An 11,395-nucleotide genomic window follows, 5' to 3' on the forward strand; every position below is an offset into this window, starting at 1 on the left:
TCCTTGTTTCTCTGCTCCAACACCTGATTCAGAGGTTAAATCACCTCTTCATGTTCTGCAGAAGCCTGTTAATCACCCATTGATTCAGATCAGGTGTGTTGGAGCAGAGGAACAAGTAAAACCTGCAGGATAGTGGCTCTGAGGACCAGGATTGGACACCCCTGCTGTAGGTGCTGCAGATTATTATCATAGGAAAAACTAGCCGGAAAGTTCAGACAATGCTGTTTGGAAGTGTTGGTGCAGACTCTCAGTCATCCAGGACAGGGTGAGCCTAAGAGTTTTTGTCCTGATCAGTCCAAACGTTTACTCCTCTCTGGACAGATGCATTCAGCATCGTGTCTGTGCTCCGTGCACGTTGCATGTCGCTCAGTCGGACTCAGACTGATTGCTGTGCTGGAGAATCACCAGGGAATTTGACAAGACGTGCCAACAACATGTTCAGTTGTTGTGCGATTAATGAAAAGCAGCTAAAAGGGGCTTTGAGACCCTCTCACTCCTTTTCACATCTCAGAGACAAACAGGAAGCCTCCACAAACTCATCTGTGACTCCAGAACCATCTTCTAAATGTGGCCCCGTGTCTCCCGAGGGACGAACACGACGCCCAGGTTTCAAACAAAAGGATGTGCTCCCGACAGGAAACTGCTGGAGACACATTTGTACATTCGTGACTTTGTGTTTTTGAGAGAAAGTGGTGAGCTCCGAGGCCGTCTGAACCCATTTCTATTTGCTCGTTCATGGCTGAGCATTTATCTGAGAAACTGTCATTCATCACTGAAACCAATCAAATAAGAAAAGGATAAAACTTAATCTGCAGTTTTGAGATGAACCTGTTGACAAAAAAAAGATGATTCGTTTTCATTTCCGACACTGAAAGTGATTCTTCTGCGAGTACAAAGCCAAACACAAACCACCCAATTTATTTACACGTGTGATCCATTATACAGGCCGTTTTCCCCAGATGGAGTCAGGGTCGGCAGCCTGAAGGAAACCGCTATCACCCTGCTGCTTTTATGCTTTCTCTATGGCAACCTTTGATCACGGAGTTCAGCGGCTCAGCGCCGGATGGAGATGGTGGGGAGACAGATGTAATTGAAGGTCTTTTGTAGCCTCATGAAAGCAGAAAGCAGCCGTATTTGAAGTCATCCAGTGGCATACAGTATTGATTTTCTCTGGGTCAATTCGACCACTTGTTTGGCGAGGTAGAGACAATGGCAGCTCGCAGCGGGAGCCCTTTAACACTCCCAGCTCTGAAACATGTTGGAGCGAGACGCATCAGGACACCAGGAAGAGCTGACATAAAAGACACTGTTTGCTCTTAGCAGGAAGGTTCAGTCGCAGCTTTATTTTTAGAGCTAATGATTTATTGAAATGAATGGAAGACTCTGTGCAGCTGAAGATTAACGTTAACTTTGGATAAAAAGCTGATTGGTGACATGAAAATATATTTGGCTTTTCAGTCACCTGGATAATTGTTACCAATCTTTTTATTGTCATGTTAATTTGTGGATTAAGTGGGTGTCAGTGCTCATATTAGTACCAGGAGGTTCAAATTGTTTCTTTTCCAGATAATAAATACTAAAATGACTTTGTTGTTTTCTAGCAACATCCTCTATTTCCCCTCATGGGCATCCTAAGCATCCTTGTTGATGTATGGAGGAGGGTGGTCTCCTCTGGTTTTCTTGTCCCCTGTCCCCCCTCGACCACGGTGGTGTCTTCTGCAGATTTATGATGGTGTTAGTGGGGTAGGACGGGGTGCAGTTGTGTCGACAGGAATGGACTCAGTACACAGCCTTGAGGTGCACCATGCTGACTGTGGTGGAGGTGGAGAGATTAAGGCCCAGCTTCACTGATTGTGGTCTGTTGGTTAGGAAGTCCTTATCCGTTAACAGGTTGGTGAGGGTCGGTGTGAGTCCAGCACTTTATTGATCACAGTCGCAGCCCGGTAAGATACTGACCTCAGTCCTGAATGTCTCTCAACCATCCTCTTAAAGCTGCTAATATCCTGACATCCAGCGCATATCATGAGCAGATTGTGACGTCAAACAAGCAGAGTTTCTGTTTCTTCTCTTTAAACAACAGCAGGAAGAGTCGTGCACAGGAAGTAAAAAGTTTCCTTTTATTTAATCGGTTTTTGAAGTTTCTGTGATCTCTGCTACGATCGGACCTTCTTGGCTTCTGTTCAGTCAGGAACTCACAGACTCTCATCACACAAAGCAGAGCTAAAAGAAAAGCCTCATTTGAATATTGAAATAAGAATAATGGCTCTCCAGCCTTTGTTTCTAAAAACTCACAGTCCCTTCTGTGGAAAAAAAAAGCATTAAAACATTAGTTAGAGCTTCTTTCACAGGAAATGTAAGTGATTTGATCGTGACGTGAAGAAGAGCCAATTAGAGCGACGACAAGGACTGTTTCTCTCCTTTTATCTTACTTCACAACCTGCTTCATTACCACAGTCTCACTTGTAGTCTGGGCTTGTTAAATGTGTAGCTTATGATGTCTGGACTGTAAGAAACACGAAGCACTGTCACACATTGCACACAGCTTTGCATCACTTCTTTCATCGAAGAAGACTCCACTTTATTGCAGAAATCCTGCATGTTCGGTCCAAACATCAGTGTTTATTGGTGTTTGCAGGTCTACAGTTCGGGGGCTAAAGAAACTGATCGGGTGCTGGTAAGGATGCATGAGGCAGTAAGAATTTCCTCACTGTAATTAAAATGAAACAAACTCTTTATTGTCTCATGAATAAAGTCCTCGAGATAAATCCAGAATATTGTCCACATTAGAGGGTTTATTCCTGAACTGTACCAGAGGAACCAGCAGTGTTTGTTTCTAAAGCCCTGACAGCAGCTTCCTGTGAGACTCACCGGGCTCCAAGCTATCAGGTTTTGGCCCAATCAGCTAACTGGTGGATTGAGATTTGCTTGATGCTTTGTTTAACAGCCTGCAGAGGATTTTATGAATGGGCCCTCCCTTATTAATTATGGTTCCTTAAAAAGTTTCCTAATAGAACTGTATAAAACAAACCATCTGGTTAACTCCAGAAATGATCTCCTCTCCTCTGAAAGGAGGTGAAGTTCTGGCTCCAGCCTCATCCTAATCAGAGCTACCAGGACAAGGAGTCGATGTGAGAGCTGGCCAAAGAGTTACGAGCGTCTGAAATCTCCTCGTGGATCACCATAGATGGTTGAGACCAGATGGGAGTGGGTTTTAATAACAGGATGAATATTTTAGTCTTGTTTGCTTGAAACTTTAATGTGCACACTCTGGTACCAAGACAACTGTTGTAAAAACTCCCGATGGCAGCAAGCCACTCGAGGTAGAAGATGTTCCAATCAGATTAGAAATGAAGGAAAGCCTCGGTGCGACTGCCAGAACAACATCTGTGTTTCTGACAGATGTGACAGCTTTCACATTTAGCATGTATCGCTTTGTCTCTGTCAAACTGTGTGCCTCCGTGAAAGAGGCCTGATTAAAACCTCAACATGTGTCTGTCTTAGTTCAGCTTCATGCAAGATGATGACTTCCTCCCAGAACATGGATGGTCTGTGTGGGGTCTTGGCGAGGGCTTCAGGGTTCCTCGCTACGTGTGACAGGTCCACTCCTGCACCGCTGTGGCTTGGTGGTCAGGAATATGAAGCTGGATTGGTCTTATGCTGAGGATCCACCTGTGATCTTGATAGTCAGGCTAGTGTGGCCATCCTGAAAGTCTCTAAATGACATCATCACCTGATTTACATAATTGGTCATGTTAATGAAACTTCTGGTGTAATGAAGAATGGTGGTTCTTGTTTGGGGACCCAAGGATGCAGGAAGCAGGTAACAGGCAGCCAGGTTTAAATCTAAAAGAAGTGATTTATTAAATAAAAACAAAGCCTGAGTTTGCTGGTGGCAAAAACCAGGACTTGAAGAAAAGCGACACAAAGCAAAGCAAACCAGCCGACACTGACCTTTCAGCCTTTAATATTTTCAGTTTAAAACTAACTTCATGTGTCTTATACTGCAAATAAATGGAGGAAAAACCCAATATTCCTATTAAAAGTAAAGTAAATCCTGTGTTTCTGCAGCAGTAAAGTCTTTCTTTGAAGCAAACCTCTGGGCGCTGATTAAACGTGTGCAGATGAGCTGCTTGTTTCCTGCAGGTGACAGCAGCTCTAATGTTGAGTTAAATGTTGATTAGTGATGGGGACACTGTGTTCCTCCTCCTCAGGGCTCCTGTTGGTCAACGACACACTGAAACACTCATTTCTCTGGCCGGCGCCTCATTTTCCAGCTTCCAAACAGGCTTTGCATTAATTAGAAAAACAGAACATTAGGTTGAAGGTTTTTTTTACCCTTTTATATAATTAAAGCTTTAATTGATGCTGTGATTAATCTGAAAACTGCTAAAGAGTTGCTTAAACCCTCTTCAGCGGCCTAGAATTAAATTTTCGGTATCATAGATGATTTTGTTTCCTCTTCTTTGCCTTCCAAGCTGTGACATGTTTGGCTCTGATGGATTCAGACGACTTTGTTTTAATTGTACATTCAGAAAAAGCTAATTGAACTGCTTATTAAACTCTTCAGATTGATCGCACCGTCTTGTCGCTACAGAACTGATTAATTCTTTTAATTCGGCTGCGTGTTCCAGAACCGTGGCTCCGCTCTTCCATCATCAGACTTTCTCTACAACTTTTGTTCCATTTAAATGAGTAATTATGTCGTTAATAAAGTCTGAGGCCTGTTGTGAAAGCCTGAAAGGGGTTTGACACTTAAAGAAATAAAATATGACGTTGAATTTGTCAAAAAAAAACCAGGTGTCTGTTTACCTGCGTAAAGTTTCTCTCAGAATTTTAACAAACCTGCTGCTTTTGGGCTTCCAGGGTCTTTTTACATCAGATTTGATTGACAGCTTTAGAAATGTAAGAAAATTGAAGTTAATATTAAATTGTTGGCAAGTTGCAGGCAGTGATCTCCAGGCTTCTCCCAAAAGCTTTACAGTTCACTTATAAAAAAATGTTTTTGAATTAATAATAGACATTTTATTCTGTCTGCTTGACTTCCTCCTTATTGAAACTAACGCTCCTCGAAGGATGCATATCGCCGCTTTGCAAGTCACGGTTTTAAAGAAAGATCTTTTGTGACACGTGTGAGCTAACTTACTGAGCTTGGAGTTTGTGATGACTCTCAGCTACTACCACACCTAATTTAAGCCCAATAACTGTACAATTTACTGAGTTAGAGCCGTTTATGTGTTTCCTAGGGTCATTTAGCTGTGGCAGCCATCTTGAATTGGGCTGACTCTGAAAGTTAATCAGCTGTAGACGTTCGTCCAGTTCATCCTCTGAGAGTTTCATTAACATCCGTCCTCTGGTTTATGGGATATTTTCCTAACAGACAGAAACTGAGGCTCCAAGGTTTTTGTCTTGTTTTCAGTTACTGATCTCGTCTCCTAACTTTGAGTCTTTAAGGTTTCTGTCCACCTTGTCCCCAGCTGGAGTACACGGCCCGGCTGGACTTCCTGTGGCGCGTTCAGGCCAAAGAGGAGATCAACGAGATGAAGGAGCTGCGAGAACACAACGAGAACATGCTGAGGAACATCCTGCCCAGCCACGTGGCCCGCCACTTCCTGGAGAAGGACCGGGACAATGAGGTGGGCCCCGAACCTGCTGACTCAGCCTTCTGATTGGCTCATCTGGTTTTTGGTTTCTTGTGCTACTTCTAGCTTTTAGCTCTTTTTGTTCTGCCACTTTTCATTATTTTGAAGCTACGGTTTAGCTACTTTTAGCTACTGTTTGGCTAATTTTAGTTGCTGTTGTGCTGCTTTTATTGGTTTTAGCCTGTTTTGCTGAACTTTAACCTCCTCTCTGTAGCTTCCTCAGTAAATTTCAGCTCTCGTCAGAAATGCTTTTTCTCCAGGTGCATTTATTATTTTATTTAACCTTAAACTGCTTCCAGTGTTTAATTTGACCTGCTGTCAGTTAATTTTTAGCAGTCAGATAAAACAGAGAAGCTGATGTGAGTCAGGAGGTTCAGACGTCACGTTTAAACCCAATCCCTGCACCTCCACTTTGACATCTGCACACCTCGGCCTTGTTCTCAGAACCGCTCCGAAATTAAAAACCTGCTTTCATCACAATTCTATTCATTCACTTCATTGAATTCGCTGAGCTTTGGTTTTTCCAGCCTGCAAAAGAAAAGTCTGTGTAATTGCTTTTCAAAGAGAGTTGAGCAGGAGGAGAGAGAACCGTCGGGGCGGAAATCTTTGCTTTGATTTGATTTTAATAACATGTTGTCAGTCGGCAGCAGGGAGCGCGGAGACTTGTCCTCAGCTGCGCGCCTCCGATGACCTTTAACCTTTGGATAGAGCTGCAAGTTTGTTTTTAATCCTTTTATCTAAAACGACTAAAATTAATCAAGCAGTTCGACTTGTTTCCCAAATCTGCAGTCCCTCTGTAAGCAACCAACCGAGCGCTGAAAGGATTCAGTTTAAACAAGCAGGTGGAAAAATGTGAAAACTTTGATTCTGTAGAGTGTTTAGGAGCTTTATTTTGAAAATCAAAGTTAAACCTCTTCTTGTTTGACCCTTAATTTAGTCTCTAATCATGACAAAATGTCTCAAATTAGGCAGGATTTATGAGGGCGGCCATGATGGATTAATATAACCACGAAGAACCACTGGTTGCCATGGTGATTCCTGCTTTTACTGTGGTAATAGGCAGGGCTGCCAACCGGCCCCTAAAATAAGGAATCGTCCCGTATTTGAAACTTAAAAAGACTCGTTTCTTATTAAGCAGATAAAAAACTCACTTTGTCTCTTCTTCTTTAAGAGCAAGTGTAAATCTGGTTATAAATAATGATTGAAACAGGGATTTTATGTAATCAGAGCTGAAGAATCAGGGTTTTTTTCTGCAGAAATATACTTTGGTTAACTGACGCTACTAAAAGTTTTGCTGCTTAAGCTGCTTTTTGTCTGTTAAATTTTTTCTATATAAGTGATGTTTCATACACAAACTAGAAAAAATGCTGAGTGGTGAAGAAGCTGAAACTAAATAGTTCAAGCTAAAAGAAGCAGAACACTAGCTGGAAGCTAAAAGTAGCAAAAGGCTAAGATGAACGTTAAAAGGAGCAGATCGGAGCACGATGCTTGTTTTTTTACCTGTTTGTCTGTCTGTCTGTTCAGTTGGTTTTTCCCTCATTAATGTCACATTTTGTAGTTTTTGAACAAATGACCAAACGTCGTAGCGCACTCTTTCTAACCGTGAGTTGTTTTGGTTTTATTTTTAAAGCTGCAGGAGAAAATTGAAACTTGTGAGAGAATAAATGAAAGAATAACAAGCGAGTTGTAATAAGAGGGCTTCATGCAATGGCATCCTTATTAAATTTAAGAGTAATTTAAAGGTTGGACAATAACTGTTTCCCTTTCATGAGCTGCCAGCAGTCGACTTGCAGACGGAGCTCCATCACCAGTTCGTTAAATAGCTTTTCTTCGCCCGAGGTCGGAAACTATTTTCACCAATTAGTTTTCTGTGCGTCACTATTCTGGATTAATAAACTCACTGATATTTGACGGGGTGGATGGTTATCACATGCTGGAGTCAAATTGCCGCATTGTCCTCATCTGCCTCGTCTTCGTCTTTGTACCCCCCACCTGATATTCTTTCAAAATAAAGGTCTGCTGAATTATAAATGTCAGGAGATGAGAGCTGATCTTCTCCGCTGCTCAGCCAGGTCCAGATTATCAGGAACGGGATTAAAAATGCATTAATTGGAAGAGTTTCGGTCCTAATTGTTGTTAGAATATTAATCAGGCTGTTTATTGTTGGGTGGGTTATTTTTAGGCCTGTGAAGACATGAGGCAGGTCTCTGTTGTTTCTTCTGTCTGTCTGTCAGTAAAATATCTGATGAATCAGCTGGAGAAGAGTGAGCTCTGAAGCAGCTGATTATTTTGGATCTGTGTCGTCCCGGTGTTTGATGCCGGTTCTGGCTCGGGGATCGGGGTTAAAGGCGGTGGCTGGTGTCCCACTCCATGACGCTCTGACTTCTTCAACTTCCTGCCAAGGCTCGCTGTGTGACCATGGCAACCAAAATGACTAAAGAGAAGAGGAAAAAATGCTGGAGGGGAATTTCACTTCGTCAGGAACTTCATCTGAAGCTTTTGCCTGTTTTTATTTAGGGTGTCGCAGTGAAGCAGTCTGAAGTCTGATCGTGTCAGGTGGATCCTGGTTCGCTCACGCTGCTGCAGAAACTGAGCTGTGATGATGACACGCTCATAAAAGCCAATCTTTTATTTTTCCACCAGTTTGCTTCTACTAGAAACAGAAAACTGGTCCCGAGTTGTTTCAGAGACTTTGGCTTCAGGAGCTAAACCCTAAATTTAGTGCTGACTAATGTGGTCCTAAAGTGACTCAGCAAAAGCAACCAATTAAATAAATGAGTCCAACTGCACCCAGGTTTCAGTCTGGAGTTTGGCTCGGCTCGATAAGTGTGCAGAACGTCAGTGAGGATGTTTCAGTGAAGTCAGAAGTGTAATTACACGGAGAGCCGAGCAGAGACGGATCTCCTCCTGAATTATTAAATCCAAACGCTGAACTTTAGCCGACGTTCTGTTTATCACCCTGTTATTACAACATTCCTGTAATGACAGGATGATTTACTGTATGTGACATTTGTATGCTGGTTCCTGCTGCTTCCTGTCAGCAGGCCTGCAGTGCAGGTTTGTTATGTGACAACACTGCCCCCTGCTGGAGGAAACTGCTCACTGCTGCTTCACTTCTTTTCTGTAAAAATAAAACAAGTTGATGTGATAGTTTTGTTAGGAATCACTGGTTCTATCCTTGACTGCTGCGCACAGATTTGCATAACTGAATATTTATAAAGATTGTTCTGGATGTTCTGCAGTTTTCTGCATAAACTTGATGTGACAGAGCAGAATTTCCTTCATCTGTTTGCTGTCTCATTCTTCCTGTAGGACATCTGCTCTCACAACAAGTTTACTGTCAGAGGCTTAACTCAGATAGGTGCACTGAATAATGACGGTCCAGCTCTTAGAAATGCATGTTTGATTAAATCAGAATTCTGTGATTTAATAGAAGTCAGCTGGACTTCTTATCTTGATTCTTGAAGATGTTTGTCCTCTTCTTCAGTTCTGATCGTGGGTTTTGGGTTCCAGACTTATAATTTAATTATAAATATAATATATGTGTTCAGGTCACGAGTCTGTGACCCGGCCCTCCACCCTCACTTGTTGAATTCTTCCTAATAAGCTGTTTTTGTTACATTTTGAGGAGTGAATAGATGTGAAACTGCCTGCAGAAACTGAAACCTGAGGCCACTTCCTCAGTTTAATGGCTTCTGTTAGTTCTCTTTCTGTCCTCCCGGTCTAAAACGTGCACTTTACTGTCCTCAGAAGAGCATCCCTTGTCCTTGAGATGAGCTGCAGAGATGTGAACCACACGGCTGAGCGGTCTTCAGCTGGTTTATCTTTTATCTTTGGGCTGAACTCGCTCTCAGGGTGTTCTTGTTCTTCACAGTATTGTGCTTCTGAGTTTTTCCGTGCAGTCACAGATGGGATGACAATGTTCTTTTTTTTAAGTTGAGTATTTTCTTGTTTTTCTGGACCTTCTGAACCTCCCTGCTGCTGTTATCAGCATGTGGAAAAAAGTTACTTCATGACCCAAAGCTTTAAATCTTATCAAACATTAACATTTTATTTCTGAGCTCATACAAACACCAGCAGCACTTTTAGTTTGCTGTAAGTTTTTAAACTTTGAGACAAATTGAATAAAAGTAGTACTGAGTGTTTATTTCAGGAGATCTGTCTGCTGATTCTGGGATGTCTGTCTCCTCCAGGAGCTGTACTCGCAGTCCTACGACTCTGTGGGCGTCATGTTCGCCTCCATCCCGGGATTCGCCGACTTTTACTCCCAGACTGAGATGAACAACCAGGGAGTCGAGTGCCTGCGGCTCCTCAACGAGATCATCGCCGACTTTGATGAGGTGAGAACTGTGAAGTGGGACCAGTGACATTTATTCTACAAAACACTTCAAAACTCATTAATCCGAAGGCGGCGGTAACTGTCGTCACGTTCACCTTCATTTCAGGTAACGCCACGGAGACTGAAGCTGTTTGTTGATTCTCAGATTATTCATGATGGATTTGCTAAAGATGCAAAAGAAAAAAGAGTAAAATAACGGTTTAAATTTGGTCTGAAGTGTGCGCCTCCGCCCGGCACATTAACACAGATCAGGACAGCTCTGTCTGATCTTACTCAATAAGAATAAGTTTTAAAAACGTCTCTCTGGTAATATTCTCACATTCATCCAACTTTCCAGCTTCCTAAATCTCCTGTTGAAGGTTTTACTGCCTCACAGCTGATCAGTGATGTTTATTTAACCTCCTTTTTCTTACCTGACCCATGTGACCGTTGGCTACACCAACCAATCATTTAGATCAGGTGTGAGGAAAGTTTAGTTTTTTATCCCAGAGGGACTGAAGGGCAATGCAGCAACACGTCGAGTTAAAACATGATCACAGTGTGAAAACAAGACCTGTCAGATAAAACATCACATCTGGAGTAAAAAGGCTCGCTGTGTCTCACCTGTATGACCACACGTGGCCAACAGTTGTTGCAGATTTATCACCTGCCACCATGAAAGGCAGGCGATCATGTAACTGTAGATGTTCGCTCTTTTGTCTCATGAACCGCTGGATGGATTTAAATGAAAATCAAACTTTGTTTCAAAGCATCAAGGGGCCAGATTATTACAATCAAAGGGCCACTTCTGGCCCTCGGGTCGTAGTTTGCCTCGGTTAGTTTTAAAGAAAAAGATCTTAAAGTTGTCGTTACACAACAAACACAAAATGTCTGCTTCCATAAATCAGACTTTATTTTCCTGCAGCTGTTCAAACTTTATGAAGTGTTGTTTAGTTTCTAAGATTCGGTTTTATTTTGTTCTGTTTTTAAAGCATCTTTTATCAGGAAAGCAGAGTTTAATACAAGGTTTATATGGATGGAAACATGGAGACTCTCCTGATTTCTTATTCAGGGTGAGTCAGCGTCTCTGTGAAAGTTCTGGTTCCTGGAGACCCGACTGAAGTCTGGAAGAACTTTTGGTTCTGATCTTCGTCTGAACTGCAGGAGTTTCTGTTTTAATGAGCGAAGAAACAAGACGGCAGCTGAGTCTGCAGGCTGCACTTTGACAGAGAGACAGACAGACTGACTGACAGACAGACAGCTGAGAGACAGAAAGGCAGACAGACAGACAGACAGAGAGACAGACAGGCAGACAGAGACACAGACAGACAGACAGACAGAGACACAGACAGACAGACAGACAGAGACACAGACAGACAGACAGACAGAGAGACAGACAGACAGACAGGCAGACAGAGACACAGACAGACAGACAGAC

At 42.5% G+C, this 11,395-nt stretch overlaps 1 protein-coding gene across 3 annotated transcripts in view; it reads left to right on the forward strand.

Annotated features, from left to right (window-relative positions):
- adcy8 (adenylate cyclase 8 (brain)) overlaps positions 1-11,395 on the forward strand; it is an 87,117-nt gene that overhangs the window by 67,605 nt on the left and 8,117 nt on the right. For all 3 annotated transcript variants that reach the window (XM_017433578.2, XM_025009937.2, XM_017433579.2), the window contains 2 exons: positions 5,475-5,633; positions 9,833-9,979. In XM_017433578.2, coding sequence (XP_017289067.1) covers positions 5,475-5,633; positions 9,833-9,979 — 306 coding nt within the window. The remainder of the gene's footprint in view (positions 1-5,474; positions 5,634-9,832; positions 9,980-11,395) is intronic.

This window comes from Kryptolebias marmoratus, linkage group LG20 (genome assembly GCF_001649575.2).
Source record: "Kryptolebias marmoratus isolate JLee-2015 linkage group LG20, ASM164957v2, whole genome shotgun sequence".
NCBI lineage: Eukaryota > Metazoa > Chordata > Actinopteri > Cyprinodontiformes > Rivulidae > Kryptolebias > Kryptolebias marmoratus.